At 39.4% G+C, this 14414-nt stretch overlaps 1 protein-coding gene across 5 annotated transcripts in view; it reads right to left on the reverse strand.

The window, feature by feature from the left end:
• LOC123876287 (protein goliath) overlaps nucleotides 1-14414 on the reverse strand; it is a 97348-nt gene that overhangs the window by 10033 nt on the left and 72901 nt on the right. For 4 of the 5 annotated variants that reach the window (XM_045922493.1, XM_045922496.1, XM_045922494.1 and 1 more), the window contains 6 exons: nucleotides 13601-13798; nucleotides 12374-12473; nucleotides 5360-5492; nucleotides 3029-3055; nucleotides 1761-1878; nucleotides 1024-1095 (listed from right to left, as the gene is read on the reverse strand). In XM_045922493.1, the coding sequence (XP_045778449.1) occupies nucleotides 1024-1095; nucleotides 1761-1878; nucleotides 3029-3055; nucleotides 5360-5492; nucleotides 12374-12473; nucleotides 13601-13798 (648 nt within the window). The remainder of the gene's footprint in view (nucleotides 1-1023; nucleotides 1096-1760; nucleotides 1879-3028; nucleotides 3056-5359; nucleotides 5493-12373; nucleotides 12474-13600; nucleotides 13799-14414) is intronic. The other variant, XM_045922497.1, reaches the window with a different exon arrangement.

Raw genomic sequence — 14414 nt, forward strand, 5'->3', positions numbered from 1 at the left:
AAGTGATAATATGTAGCAGTATTTTTATTTATCAGTTATCTATCATACGCTGCATGGCTGCTACAACCTATCACTGCACGTTATTGTAAAAGTTAACTTATCTGCATTGGATTACAGATTAATTTAGGATGCTATGGATGCTAGAGATGTGTTCTTTTGAATTAATTCTGTATAAGGCTCCATTGCTAATACGAGTATCTATGTCAGTGGAATTGGCAAACCACGGGGAAACTTAAGCTAAGACGTAGGTACTTTTAATTTTTGTACTTATTTCATTACAGTTAGCTTTTGTCTACAATCTTATCTACGGGTAAGCGTTTTATTAATCCTTATCGGTTTCTAGACAGCATTGTACCAGAACGCTAAACGGTTTTTCTCGATAGGATTGACCTCAATGGGGCCGACTGAGAGGTCCTATTGAGAGGCTATGGTGTGGGATTTTTGTAGTGCCTTAGTCCAAGGGACTACAAAAATCTTCTCGAACTTCAAATAAACCGTCCAAGAAACGGAATAATTTATACAACTGCGTCGAAATTTATCGGTCATTGACTCTAACTAGATATAACATTGTGTCTAGTTCTTTGATTATGGGATCTGCAGTGAACCTATCTTGATAGTTGATAGACTTGATCTTATCAGATTACTTAAAGCTGTGATAGCCTAGTGTTAGGACGTCCGCCTCCTAATCGGAGGTCGGGGGTTCGATTCTGGGCACGCACCTTTAACTTTTCAAAGTTATGTTTAAGTACTTGTAACTAAATATCACTTGCTTTAACGGTGAAGGAACCCACATTCCACGCGCTATGTAAACAGTAATTTCTTCTGTAAATTGGTATGGTAGTGATCTCTGAGTCTCTTATTCGGGGGGTCCGGTTTGCAATTCCGGCAATTAAAGCAATTAAATATTATCACGATGAAGGAAAACATCGTGAGGAAACCTGCACGCCCTTGTCACTCTGAGAGGAGATCTGTGCTCTGTAGTGAACTGGCAATGGGTTGATCTTGATGAATCAGACTACTCACCCTGTCATCAGTCTTTAAACTCTTCACGGGTATTTTGGACAACGCCTTCTTAGCAGCACAGCATAATCTTTTCTGAAAAACAAACAGTTTCTATTATTCCACAACAAAATGAACTTCAATTAACCTGATTACTCTATCAATAATCTAAATATTGTTGTATCCTCATTGTTAGCATTAAAATCCTTTCATCATCATCATTGTGAACTGAAAATAGTACCTGGAAGGTACATATTAAATACGGGAGTCTTTTGTTAGATATCCAACTAACCAAATCCGTCCAGTAGTTTTTGCGTGAAGGAGTAACAAACATACAGAAACACACACACTGTGTGTATGTGTACATGCACACAAACTTTCACCTTTATAATATTAATGTTATAGACTAGCACTTGAATTGACATGATATTCAAGGAGCAATACGCTTAATTTTCTATGATCCATCAAAAGAGACAGGAGATGATGAACTTACTATGTACACAAGTGCAATTGCAATAATTATGTGCCATTGTAAAAATCACATTTCCTGAGGATACTTCAGTGTCGGAATGTTATGTGTTTTGGTGGATTTGTGTGGTTTGTATGTTGGTCGAGCGTCTTGGTAGCTTGGTGGCTTACTTCTTGTTTAGCAGTGGGAGGGCGGGCGGTACACAACACATGCTGCACGCTGTACCATACAGATTTATCTGTTTTGGTTGTAAATTAAGCTTATTGTTCTTTGTAAACAGGGAGTCGCTTACCGACAGTCGGTCCTTAGCGTGTATGTACCGGAAGCGCTGTATGTAGTAGAATACCAGCCACGCCAGCGAGATCACCATCAGCACTATGAACGATATCGACACGAACAGAACCGATGTCCTGGAAGAGTAATACATTGGCCGTAAATAAAGATGATGAGCCAGTAGGAAACCTAGGCGTAAGGCCAACAGATGTATAACTAGCGTCTGTTGTTGTCTGGCGACAAAAGTGAACACTTTGAAATAACAGCGGATTTTCAAATCTGTTGGTTTTACACCCAATTTGCCCATTATCTTTTAAATAAATTAAAAAAAACAATCGGTAGCATAGTATAGTAGGTACTATTATACATATTATGCGTATAGCGATACCTAGCTCAATAAGAAAATCTTTATTGGCGAAACTCAGTACAGTAATGATACCTACCTAGCACATTAACACATTTTTCATATGTGTACCTAGAGAAAAAAATATCTAAAACCAAGTATCCACTGGCAATTAACTTCCCAAATTTCTTGCAGAAGGCTCTGACAAGTCACTTACAGTAAGTCAATTTCTGCAAGTTTTGCGGAAGTAATTGCTAGCTTAGCCTAAGACCTTCTAGCCAAACTATGAGTTTTATGAAGATTGAAATTGAAGATATTTGTGCTGAAATATCTAAACTAAATTGATAAGAAGTAGCACAGCATTCCTTTTAGAGCTGTCCAGATTTGCGTACAGCCAGATTAGCATCAAAGTACAAGTATATCTAATTATGCGTACTGACCAGGAGTATTGACTTATAATGTAACAGCTCGGATTCTAGCGTCACACGAGAACGTCAAGAATTACATTGAGTATTTTAGCAGCAAAGCTTTAAACTTTTGGTCATTCGAACCGGATTCTGCTGCCTGCGGTTGTGTTGGTATGATTCCAACCATACATATGATTGGAACCAACCAATGTCAAATGAGCTCGTTGGCTATCATTCATTAAGCCATTAAGCTTCAATAGCTCAACGGTTGAGGAGCGGACTGAATTCCGAAAGGTCGGCGGCGGTTCAAACTCCACCCGTTACGCTATTATCGTACCCACTCCTGGCACAAGCTTTACGCTTAATTGGAGGGGGAAAGGGGACTATTAGTCATGATTAGCATGGCTAATATTCTTTTTAAACAAAAACATTTATTAAACACTGAGTTACCGAATCAGCTGGTCAGTACGCCCATCCTAATAGAAAGTACAATATAGTAAAAGCGAGCTATTTACGGATGTATACAACTGTACGTACGAGTAAATAGTACCAGCCTCGCTCGCGCTGATCCGCGAAGGGATGCCAAATAAACGAAAACATTGAACTCTAAGAAAGTTATGCAATAAATTAAATTAAGGGTGTGTTTGCACACCAGTGTCTGTCTGTCTGTCTGTGTGACACGCGGACAGACAGACAGCAGAATGACACTCCGGTACCTACCCTTTGACGCCATCGATTCGATACTACTCTTATAGGCCAATCTCGCCGCAAATCCATAATTCATACCAATATTATAAATGCGAAAGTGTGTCTGTCTGTCTGTCTGTCTGCTACGTTTTCACTGCCCAACCGCTAAACCGAATTTAATGGTAAAGACTTGAGATACATCCCGGAGAAGGACATGGCTAATTTTTATCCCGGAAAATCAAAGAGTTCCTACGGGATTTAAATTTTTTAAATTTACGTATCCTCTAGTTTTATACATAAGTATCACATTAGGACGACATAGTAGGTCGGGCTCTCTGCAATTCGCTCGCCCGTGGAGACGGCGTCTTTGGGTACGGAATCCTAACAAGCCGTTACTGCCGTGTGGTTGCAGATCACTCGTGAAAAAACGTACGAACGTCAGGTCTGCAGTGTGCCGTGTATCGCGACAACTCTTGACGTGCGGTGGCTCGTGCAAAAACGCCGTGAAGTTCTTATAGTTAATTACAATAATGTTTCAATAATTTGCATACAAAAAGGAACATGATTACTTGTAATCGATTTGATATTGGCATCAATTTATTCTCGTTTCGAGTTTTCCTGAGATACCCATGCAGATGTTTTCCTTCGCCGAAGAGTAGGTAGGTACGTCAAGAATAAGGCCAGGGACAAATGTAGCGGAATTCCGCTCGCGGAAAACCGCGTAAGAAATTCCACTATAATATGACATAGAAATATCAAATTGAAATGCCTTAATTGACAAAAATTAATTTTTTTGGTACTCAATGGTACTACCACTTTTATAAATCGTAAAAAATTCGTTTGCGCAGAAAAGAGCAAGCACTTAATACTAATTTGTATAGCATTAAGAGGTATTTTTAAGATAATTTTGTACACGGTTTAATTCTACAGGGGTGACATGTTCACTTTGTGACCAAATCCCTTTAAATAGAGATTTAAAAAAAGAGCATATAAAGACCTCCTATATTATGTAATAAATACCGCGCATATTTCAACTGATGGACGTCAACTCTCTTGAAGGAATTTTCACATTCCAGTATCATCTAGGTCGTATCGTGTATCGCTTGTATTCCAGCGGCTCTTGGCAAGTATACTTTATCCACGGAGAGAAGTAAGTATATGACTCTCTGTGTCACGTTATCCCATACAAATGAATGAATGAATATCCTTTTATTTTACACCACAACATTAAATCAGAAAAAACACCTACATGGCAAAACAAAATATAGGGAGGCATACAAATGACAAGATGTTTTCAAAAAACATTGGAAATTCAATCTGTTATGCAGGCATAGTCAGGCCGCAACGCTAGACGTGCCTGCTAACCGTTCCCACAGTCGTCGCAGAACCTGACACCAGCTGACGCGGCGACATTCACGATCACCGTGCGAGGACTGGGCCCGACACATCACAATTAGCTTTAGAAGCCTCCGCCACAAATCGGCGGAGCAATTAGGATTATTTTATGTAATAGTTAGTTTATAATATGTAAATTTTTAGTAATGTTTATGTTTTTTATAATATGTAATTTTTTAGTTTTTAAAGGAGAAAGCTCGAATATCTGGGACATATAATGCGGAACTCAAAATATGACCTGCTGCAGCTCATAATGCAAGGGAAAATAAAGGGCAGGCGTAGACCTGGCCGTAGACGTACATCCTGGCTCAAAAACCTTCGCCAGTGGTTTAACATGAGTACGAGGTCACTGTTTAGAGCAGCGGTGAACAAGATGCAGTTAGCCTTAATGATTGCCAACCTCCGATAGGAGACGGCACTAGAAGAAGAAGAAGAAATTTTTTAGTAATAAAATTAGGATAAGGAACTGGTGTTTCCTTTCGCACCCCCTGCAGCCGCCCTAATGTAACTAATCCGAAAACATAGTTTCGTTTGTGATTGGTTGGTGTCTCAAAATGGTTAACGCCCACTGAGTTTATGTCTTTGTCATTTGTATGGGATTACGTAACAGAGAGAGCCCTATACTAACTCCTCTCCATGGATAGAGTTCGTGTGCCCACTTTCCACCTAGTACGCTACCAACGCTGCGCTTTCCGGTGCACGCATTTATAGAGCGGTATATCCAATGATTATAAAAGGGTAAAATTTAAATGTATATATTTAAAGCCATAATAATATTGTACGAACTTATTGATGTTGCTATTGATGTGTGTGTAGGTACGGCCCTTGATGACGCCGATCATGACCCTCGTGCCGTTGTCCACCAGACGCGTGATCTCCTCGCCCTTCCACCGGTATGTGAACACCGCGCTTATGTTGCCTGCAAACAAAATAAGACGGTTTAGGGTATGTTAAAAGGCGGTACTAATAATAGCCCAGCTGTGGTTGGCCTGAGGGTATATTAGGTAAAAAGCGACGATTAAGACGTCGTCGGTCTTCTGTTTGGTGGGTCGAGGAGTTCGATCCCGAGGATGCTCCTCTAACTTTTCGAGTTATGTGCATTTTAAACAATTAAATATCACTTTTGAAGGAAAACACCATGGGAAACATGCAATGCCTGAGAGTTCACCATAATGTTGTCAAAGGTGTATGAAGTCTACCAATCCCCACTTGGAAAGCGTGGTAGACTATGGCCAAAAGCATTTTCATACTTTCGTATTTATAATATTAGTATGGATAGTATGGATTAATCACGGCCATATGAAAACGTTTCAGAATTATAATGCAACAATGTTTTGTTTATCATAAGGATCAATGATATTGATAAGTATTCACTACTACGACTTAATTGATAAGAACTGAGTTTATCTGGAGGTCATAAATCCTAATCGAATATAACAAAATCACGTTTATTTTTTTATTCATAGATTATGAATTTATGCATGTTTATAAATTTAAAGAAGAAGTTTAAAGAAGTTCACAGTGCAGTAATTGGATGAAAAAATAGTAAACTATCTAGTTGCGTGAGCCTATCGCAAACTGGTAATTATTAATTTTATTATCGTATCATAGTTATCGTTTGGTCATAATGTGTACTTGGTGTAATATCATAACGCATTTAGATAAGAAGATATTAGGTATGTTATTGTGTGCTAACAGGCAATAGGCAATTTTTTGGACAATGATAAAATGTATTGTATCTTGTTCTGAATAGTCAAGTTTCTATTCACATAGAAACTAATACAGGGTACCACTAATATGAAAATAATGTTTTGTATTAAACGAAAAGGATAGGTGACTAACTGACTGATGTTGTGGGTTCCTTGTGCTCGGTCATCAGCAGTGGGATGGTACATTGTGAGGTTTTTAGTCGGTAGGAGTCCGACATAACCACCGTGCTCTCCCGTGGCCGGTGGTATGTATGACGGATTTTCCTCACGAAAAAAGAGGTGACTGACTCTACTGAGGTAGGTATATCAACTCATACCTTAAACTACTGAACGGGTCGGGCTGGTATTCAGGTAGCCATTAATACGAGATGACGTAGACATCCGCTAAGAAAGGATTTTTGATAATTCAACTCCTAAGGGTGAATGAAATTTGTCTAGTCTACGTGGACGGAGTCGCGGGCATAACTAGTATGGCTTAATATCAAAAGACAAATGACAAAGAAAGACATTTTCAGTCTTGCTATAACAACAGGTAAGTTCTAAGTGCAGTGTTAGTCAGAAAACATTAAATTGAATGGCTAATTGCGTATACATGATTACGTAAACTCTTCGAATTTCTATTCAAAACAAGTGTAAATTAAAAATTTATAACACCCCCGACAAGTGAAGGTTACAGTAACTACAAAAAAGCTGATAATTTTCAAGCGGCTGAACCGATTTTCTTGGATTATAGCTAAGAACACTCTCGATCAAACCGCCTTTCAAACAAGAAAAACTAAATTCAAATCGGTTCATTAGTTTAGGAGCTACGATGCCACAGACAGATACACAGATACACAGATACACAGATTCACAGATACACAGATACACACGTCAAACTTATAACACCCCTCTTTTTGGGTCGGGGGTTAATTATTTGAGAATGACTAATTAATTACTGAAAAAAATTAAGGAGACCTTAGGTTGATTAAAAAGTAAACCTAAATTTTGTATTGCTTTCGTGAGGGAATTCTCATACAAAAGCATTTTACCGATTTGGGGCCTAAGCAACTTAAGTACCTACCATAAAGTTTTTGTTTGATCGGTACTAAGGTAAATTATGTTGATAAGGTTTACCTACTATTTAGTAAGGCCACCTGGCCACATCGCAGTAATATCTAGAAATTACAACCAAGGTTTCTATGTGGAAAAAACATGAAATCCCCCTTTGCACGCAACTAACTTAAATACCTAGGTTGTACCTAGGTATTTAGGTTGTACCTAGGTATTTGCGTAGGCACTACATGCGTGACTGCGTACACATTGCTAATACTCTTTAGGTCCAATTGCACGACAGACACTTAAAGTTATGTTACGGTTATCGGTAATCTTTGGCTGTCTATAAAAGGAAAATGGGTCTGTTTGTTGAAATCGGACCAATTTTTTTAACCTTAAGTAACCTTTTAGCGTTTAAACTATCGTGAGTAATATCCATTTTAATATAAACCCTGAACAGCTAAACAACACACGTGTTAGTCGGAGTATGCAATCTTCTTGGGACCGCGTCGCGAACCGAGGATCATTGAAAAGGATCCCGGACACATTCAAAACTAGGAATATATCTAGTATCTACCTAATACGCATGAGACAGGTCTTTCTGAACAAAAATGTTTGCAAGCTTCAACTCGTTTTAGCTTACAACATGACGAACATCATAAAACACGATTTTTATTTGAAATGAATTTTGAAATAGAATAGGTATCAATACGTAGGTACTAATTACTATAGGTACAAAACTACAATGGTGGTCAAAGTTTAACCGTAACCGTTACGTTAATTTAATCGCCTATCATGCATCTGGACCTTACCAACTGTATTAGTGCTAATGTGATAGTTTCACGCGGGCTTCTATACCAAGGTGATACCGAGTTTGTAGACCACAACACTTTTATACAAAAGTACAGTAACTGACTGTCCGGCATTGCAACTACAGGCCAAGCCGATGTGTCTAGAAACTTGAAATTTTGTATGTAGGTTTCCGCAATGTTAGAAATGGATTTTCAGAAATCACTCTTTAATAATTATACAGGCAAAATATATAATGTATACTCTACTTTTTCACACAAAAACTACTGGACGGATTTGGCTGAATTTGAAATGGAGATAATTTATACCTTGAATAAACACATAGGTAGACAATTTTTTATCTCCTAAAAATCCATGGTTCGTGCGGGATTTTTTAAACATAATATATCCACGCGGACAAAGTTGCAGGCATCATCTAGTTCTACAATTAGCGATGCCGAGGTGAGTCAGTTAGTAAACTATTTTGAGACAGAAAAACTGACTGAAAAGTGAAAAGAACGTAGACGGAGGCAATTCGAAAAATACCTCTTTGCAGTAAAATTAAAAATTATCCATAATAAACCGGCTCATAAGTAGTAATCCCTTCGATTAATTAGCAATTAAAGATATCTTTGTTGTGTGTGTTTTCCATTGTTCACAGTGACGCGTGCGGCGCGGCGTGCCTACGCGCCCGTCGGCCTTCGTCAGGTAGACCGATGACCGTTTAAGGTCTGGCATGGCGACGGATTTAACTCCCGTCCTATAGCTTGTAACAAGGTGTGAATAAAGTTGGTAACATTAAAATCAAATCAATGAAACGGCTACTTCGAACAAAATTGTGTTGTGGCTGACATTGGAAACGGGTTACAGCTTACAGCCCACAAAATTTTACTGTTGGAAAATAGTTCGGAATGACTAGTCTAGTACGTAGTACACTCAGGCTGACAAATACTACATAGAAGTCGTTGGTTTGAAAATTGTAATATCTACATGAAATGGCTGTTCCGTTTGTCTAGAGGCTAGCTTATTCGGCTGTAGATAACTCGGGTTTGAGACCCGAATCGGACCACAAAATGATTTTTTGTGTCAAGAAATTCTTATAAGCTTCCCGGAGTTGCAGGTCTTACAGCTCATACCCCCATAGCTCGTTAAGCAGTAAAGCCGTTACCTACGCCTGACCTTTCTTCTGTCGTGTCAGGTTACTGTCCTATCAGATTATGAGAGTGAGGGAATAGCGTGCTACTGTGGTTGGGTAAGTAGTAGGTTTACTGTTGTGGTCGTAATTCGGTCAGGAGAACGTTTTATAAGAAATGCTCGTAAGTTTATGGAGGTCTTACAGAGTTATAAGGACGTCACATCGACAATCTTGGTAACGGCTCGGTACAATGTCTCATTACTCATAAACCTGCTAGTGACGTTAGAAAGTTCTCAGTTAATTGAGATTCGAATTAGAAAGGCCAAGACGGTACCACGACGGTACCTACTCCGCTCACCGCTGCTAACAGGATTTATGTTATCCAATACCAACAGGTATATGTAATGTAGGTACGTAATACTTATATAATACTAGCTGATGCTCGCGACTTCGTCCGCGTTGATTTTGGTTTTTCGATATCCTGTGGGAACTCTTTGATTTTTCGGGATAAAACGTAGCCTGTGTGCTAATCCAGGATATTATCTATCTCCATTCCAAATTTCAGCCAAATCCGTTAAGCGGTTTTTGCGTGAAGGGGTAATAAACACACACACACACACATACAGACATAATATTAGTGTGATTTTAGGTGCCCGGCAAAATACACTCCCGTGTGTCCTAAGCTAACTAGCGATCATGATACTATGTCGGAGGCAAATTCCGTGAAATATTTAGAAAGAACTCAGACATAGACTTTGAACCTGCGCAGTGGGTGATTTATCGATCTATTTGATGGACTAGAGCAAAGCACCCCGAATGGAAGGAGTGCCTATTCCGCGGTGTACCTATTTTCAATCAACTGTAGCTTCGCGCGCTGTGGGAAACAGCTTTAGGACCATATAACCATGCGCAGGCATTTCCCTCCGCTACCATCCAGAGAATATTATTAGGCATGATGCCAATTGTTAGATTGCTATATCAACCTGTCGCGTGCAAATTGCAAATGTGGCCCCATCCACGTCCCTAGAAGATTGAAATGCGCGAACGTTACTAAGCTAAGTTTAAAGTTAGGTAGTAAATAAGGACAGTAGGTATGTAGGTTTATGGTTAGTACATAATTGCTAGAGAGTGAAGACCTAGAACCCTAATTGGTTTCAACGCGGCTTCGGAGCGGAACGCTAAGTCGTTACGTGGTATTGTACCTAACTGGCCATTTTTTATGTGTAACTTTTTTGTGACTTTTGCATACCTACCTTTATTTAAACCATCTAAAACCACTATTGAGACCATCCTGTTAAACGCAAGGTCATAGAGATCGTCGATTACGGAAATAAATTAAAAAGACCCTCTTTCTAGAGCAGTCTAAAAAAATCTAAAGGCTCCAGTACACATTGGTACTGAGTTTGATGGCAACTTTTTAGAGTATTTGCATCTTGTTCTTACCAATGTAATAAAAAAAAAGACAAACAAACTTAATTTTATTCAAAAGTGTTGAACTTCGTGACTCTAGGTGCCAGACTTGAGCATAGTGTGTTTTCGTAGAGTAGCACTATTTACTCTTTAATTGAAAATTTATTTTTTCCTTTTTAAAAACTAAGCAGAACAATAAAGAATGTAAAAAAGAAAAAATATATACTTATTTAAGCACCTACATAATTGTGCCACACAATACAATACTTTTAAAATATGAGTTCTCCCGGTGCCTCTTTCAATCAAGCATAATGCTCAAAGTAATAGAAGCGTTAGGATAAAACAAATTGTCGAATATGGCACAACCAGAAAAAAGGTTCCAACTCAGCATAATGTTATCGGTCTTCACATATTAAACGTACACATCGGTCTTCACATAGTACACGTTTGCATAGATTGGCCGAGTACGTTAGGTCAATGTGTATAAGGCTCATAAGATTTTAGTTAGGTACAGGTATGCATATTGCGATAACGTTTTGATATCAGAAAAAATGGAAACAAAGAGAAACAGTTTGGCAACCGATTAATAAAACTATTGTAATAAATAATCTTGATAAGAATCAAGATTAGAATTCAGACAAATATTGGATTTAAAATAAAAATAGTTTGAGGAAGACAATAAGGAAGTTCCGCAATTAATATGTTTAAATTACTTATACCTACTGTATTAGAGTCATTGATATTTGATGGTTTATGACTGATCACGATCATTAGTGACTACATAATATTTTCAAAGTAAAGTGGCATCATGGATATAATAAGAAATGTATCTACTTTCTCCATTCGTACCTATTTCTCATTACCTGTGTTAAGGGTCGTTACTTAGGCATCCATTAGTCACATATTGGTGGCTGGTTTCTTGGGATAGTAATAATGCAGTGAGTTCTCAGATCCTCGTATTCTCGACAGAATACTATTTCGAGCTCGTAAAATCCTTCTCAAGGATTAAGGATTACTATGAGTGATACCTATTAATGATAATTATAGGGACCGACGACGGCTTGATGTGCTCTTCGAGGCTCCGAAGACACGGAAAAGCCTAATTTAGACCTCCAAAGTTACCTATCCTACATGGAATAAAAGTTAATTTTAAGCTAGGGGTTCCTAGAAAAGCAGTATTTCCACATGCGCGAGCGGTCCAAATATAGTGTCAAGCGCTGTCATTGAAACCTTATCCATCTCGAACATACTGCATGAATCTCGGATCAATTATTACATTACACTGGATGGAAAGGAAGACTGTTATTCGCCATGTAGTGGCAGCTTGGCCATAACTGCTTTAAGGGGCATGAGACGCGCCTGCCCGCGAAATTCAAATTTGATTTGGTTTTTCACAATTTGTAAACTAATAGGTATGACAACGTAGGCTTATGGCATTTTAATTGAGACAATGGCAGTATCATCCTCACAGGTTTGTATAAAAATCTTTACTTGAAAAGGTCCAGTTTAAGAACTTAGCTCTGGTATCGACTAATTTGTGAGAATAGTCGATACTAGAGCTAGTTTCTTAAACTGGACACTTTAAACGTAGGCTACGTTGTCGTATTAGTTTACAAATTGTGAAAAACCAAATTAAATTTGAATTTCGCGGGCAGGCCCGTCGCTTCCACCTAAAGAAGCTGTTTTGGAGAATCTGGACTCTGGAGTGAGTAGGGAACTTACGACCGTTGTCGGTGGATAGTTTCATCTTCTCCAGCACAGTGGTGTCCCGGTCGTTGTAGATGAGCACGGCCGAAGCGTTCGCCCGCCAAGCATTCTGAACCTTGAAACAGGAGTGGAAACAATTAGCTGTCTTCATCATGCTAAAACACTTAAAATATACGAGATTATAGGCATCGGACTACTCTGTCTCTCTTTTACGATAACTTAGTTCTAGGGTATATTCAACAATCTTTTACGTCTCATTATATTAAGGAGCCTGCCCACTTAACAAATTTATTGCACAGTAATAATTAATTGGGTTCACTAACGATTATTACGTCGCGACATAGTTAGAAGTTGGATTGTGATATTACACTATTATGACTGAGTATGCCAGTCGATATCTGCTGATATTGGGAAATAATGAAGGACCGGATTAACCAAAACAGATAATGTTGATATAAAGGGCATAAACATTTACATATTCATGTAACGCGTGTTGAGCCACATTTTTTTTAAACTGAGCATAAGGGTTTAGGTTTTCATATTTAAGGGGTTAGTTGGGTCTGGCTTATCCGCTGATTTGCTTAATGTTGTTAAATCGTCACTGAGACCACTGCGGATCGCACGACAGAAGTTTGATGAGAGCAGCCACGCACAGTGACCACGAATATAGTTACATGCAGTATAGTGTGCGCAAAACGAGTAGGCCAATGTAAACACGAGGCATAATATGACTGCACGTTGTATATATAAACAAATCTCTATTTTGTGTGCCTTTTCAATACAATAAAATCTCAGCCGGACTTGTTTATGAACTTTTTTCCGCTGGTAATAATACAGTTACGCATCCTGCACTAAAGCGGGTATGTGGGGCTCACTGGCTATGCTACATAGCATACCCACTAAAAACGCGGTACCGTCCGCGTAAGCTATGAGGCGTCTCAAGATCACGGGTATCGTATGCGACTGAGACGTCCCGACGTTGAACCGGCACAGGTTTACACCAAATTCCTAGTGCGGGAGCTGAGCATAATGTCTCCGTCTCCCCTGTCTTCTTCTACGGAGCGGGTGGGCGTCAGCATCCAGATCTCGCTCCCGCTCCGCGTCCTCCTTCACAGTTATGACAGTTTCACAGAAGGACTTGTTTATGACCTGCGCAAACCGCCATGTTGCAACTTCACATTGGACTACTTGTTTTGCGCGCACTATACGCTGCGTCAAAATTGCTAAACTAATGGTAAGTACCTTAATCTCAAAGTTGCAGCTGCCTCGACGAATCACCGCGATCCAGGGCTCGCGAGGCAGCGGCTCGGTGGGAGCAGCCGCGGACAGCAGAGGCCAGGTGCAGCCCGTGTGGTCGCGCTCGCCGTCGGGGCCCTTGCCGCGGACGTGGACCGCCATGCCGCGGGATGAGCCGATGTAGCCCTCGCCGTACTTGCCGGACTGGTGAGGAAAAATGACATTGAGTCTTGAGAAACTTATAACACCCCTCTTTTTGGGTCGGGGGTTAAAATAGATAAGAGCATAAGGTGTGCCTTATGCTCTTATCTACATTATATTGTCTTATGCTTAGCAGAGACTAATGTGTATTACAAAGTCACAGGTAATTGGACAAAGTTGCAAGAAAAAGCGTAAAGTATAGGTAGTATAGGTACGGCACACTAATAAAAATAAACAACCAACCAAGCAGAAAGGGCCTTAATTAAGGCCTTGTTCAGCCAATATTTATTCAATGTGGCAATGACTCGCAGTCACATATACTATACCGTCATGTGCAAAGTACAAGACAAAAGTGTTTATACCCTGTTCGCGAAAGTAAATACAAGGGGAATCTCTTTGAAGTCCACCGTGAATTATGTACCTACATGAAATATATGCCATTGAAATGTATCCTCTTGTCGGATATATTTAAATAATATTAGCCTGAGGCTTTGTTCTTATAGGACAGGGACAAGGAGAGGAAGCAGTGCCATAACTGCGTGAACAAAATGACGAAGAAAAATCTGCTTGACGTAACATACCAGGCAAGCAGGCAATACCTACATAAAAATCGCATATT

Source organism: Maniola jurtina, chromosome 21 (assembly GCF_905333055.1).
Source record: "Maniola jurtina chromosome 21, ilManJurt1.1, whole genome shotgun sequence".
NCBI lineage: Eukaryota > Metazoa > Arthropoda > Insecta > Lepidoptera > Nymphalidae > Maniola > Maniola jurtina.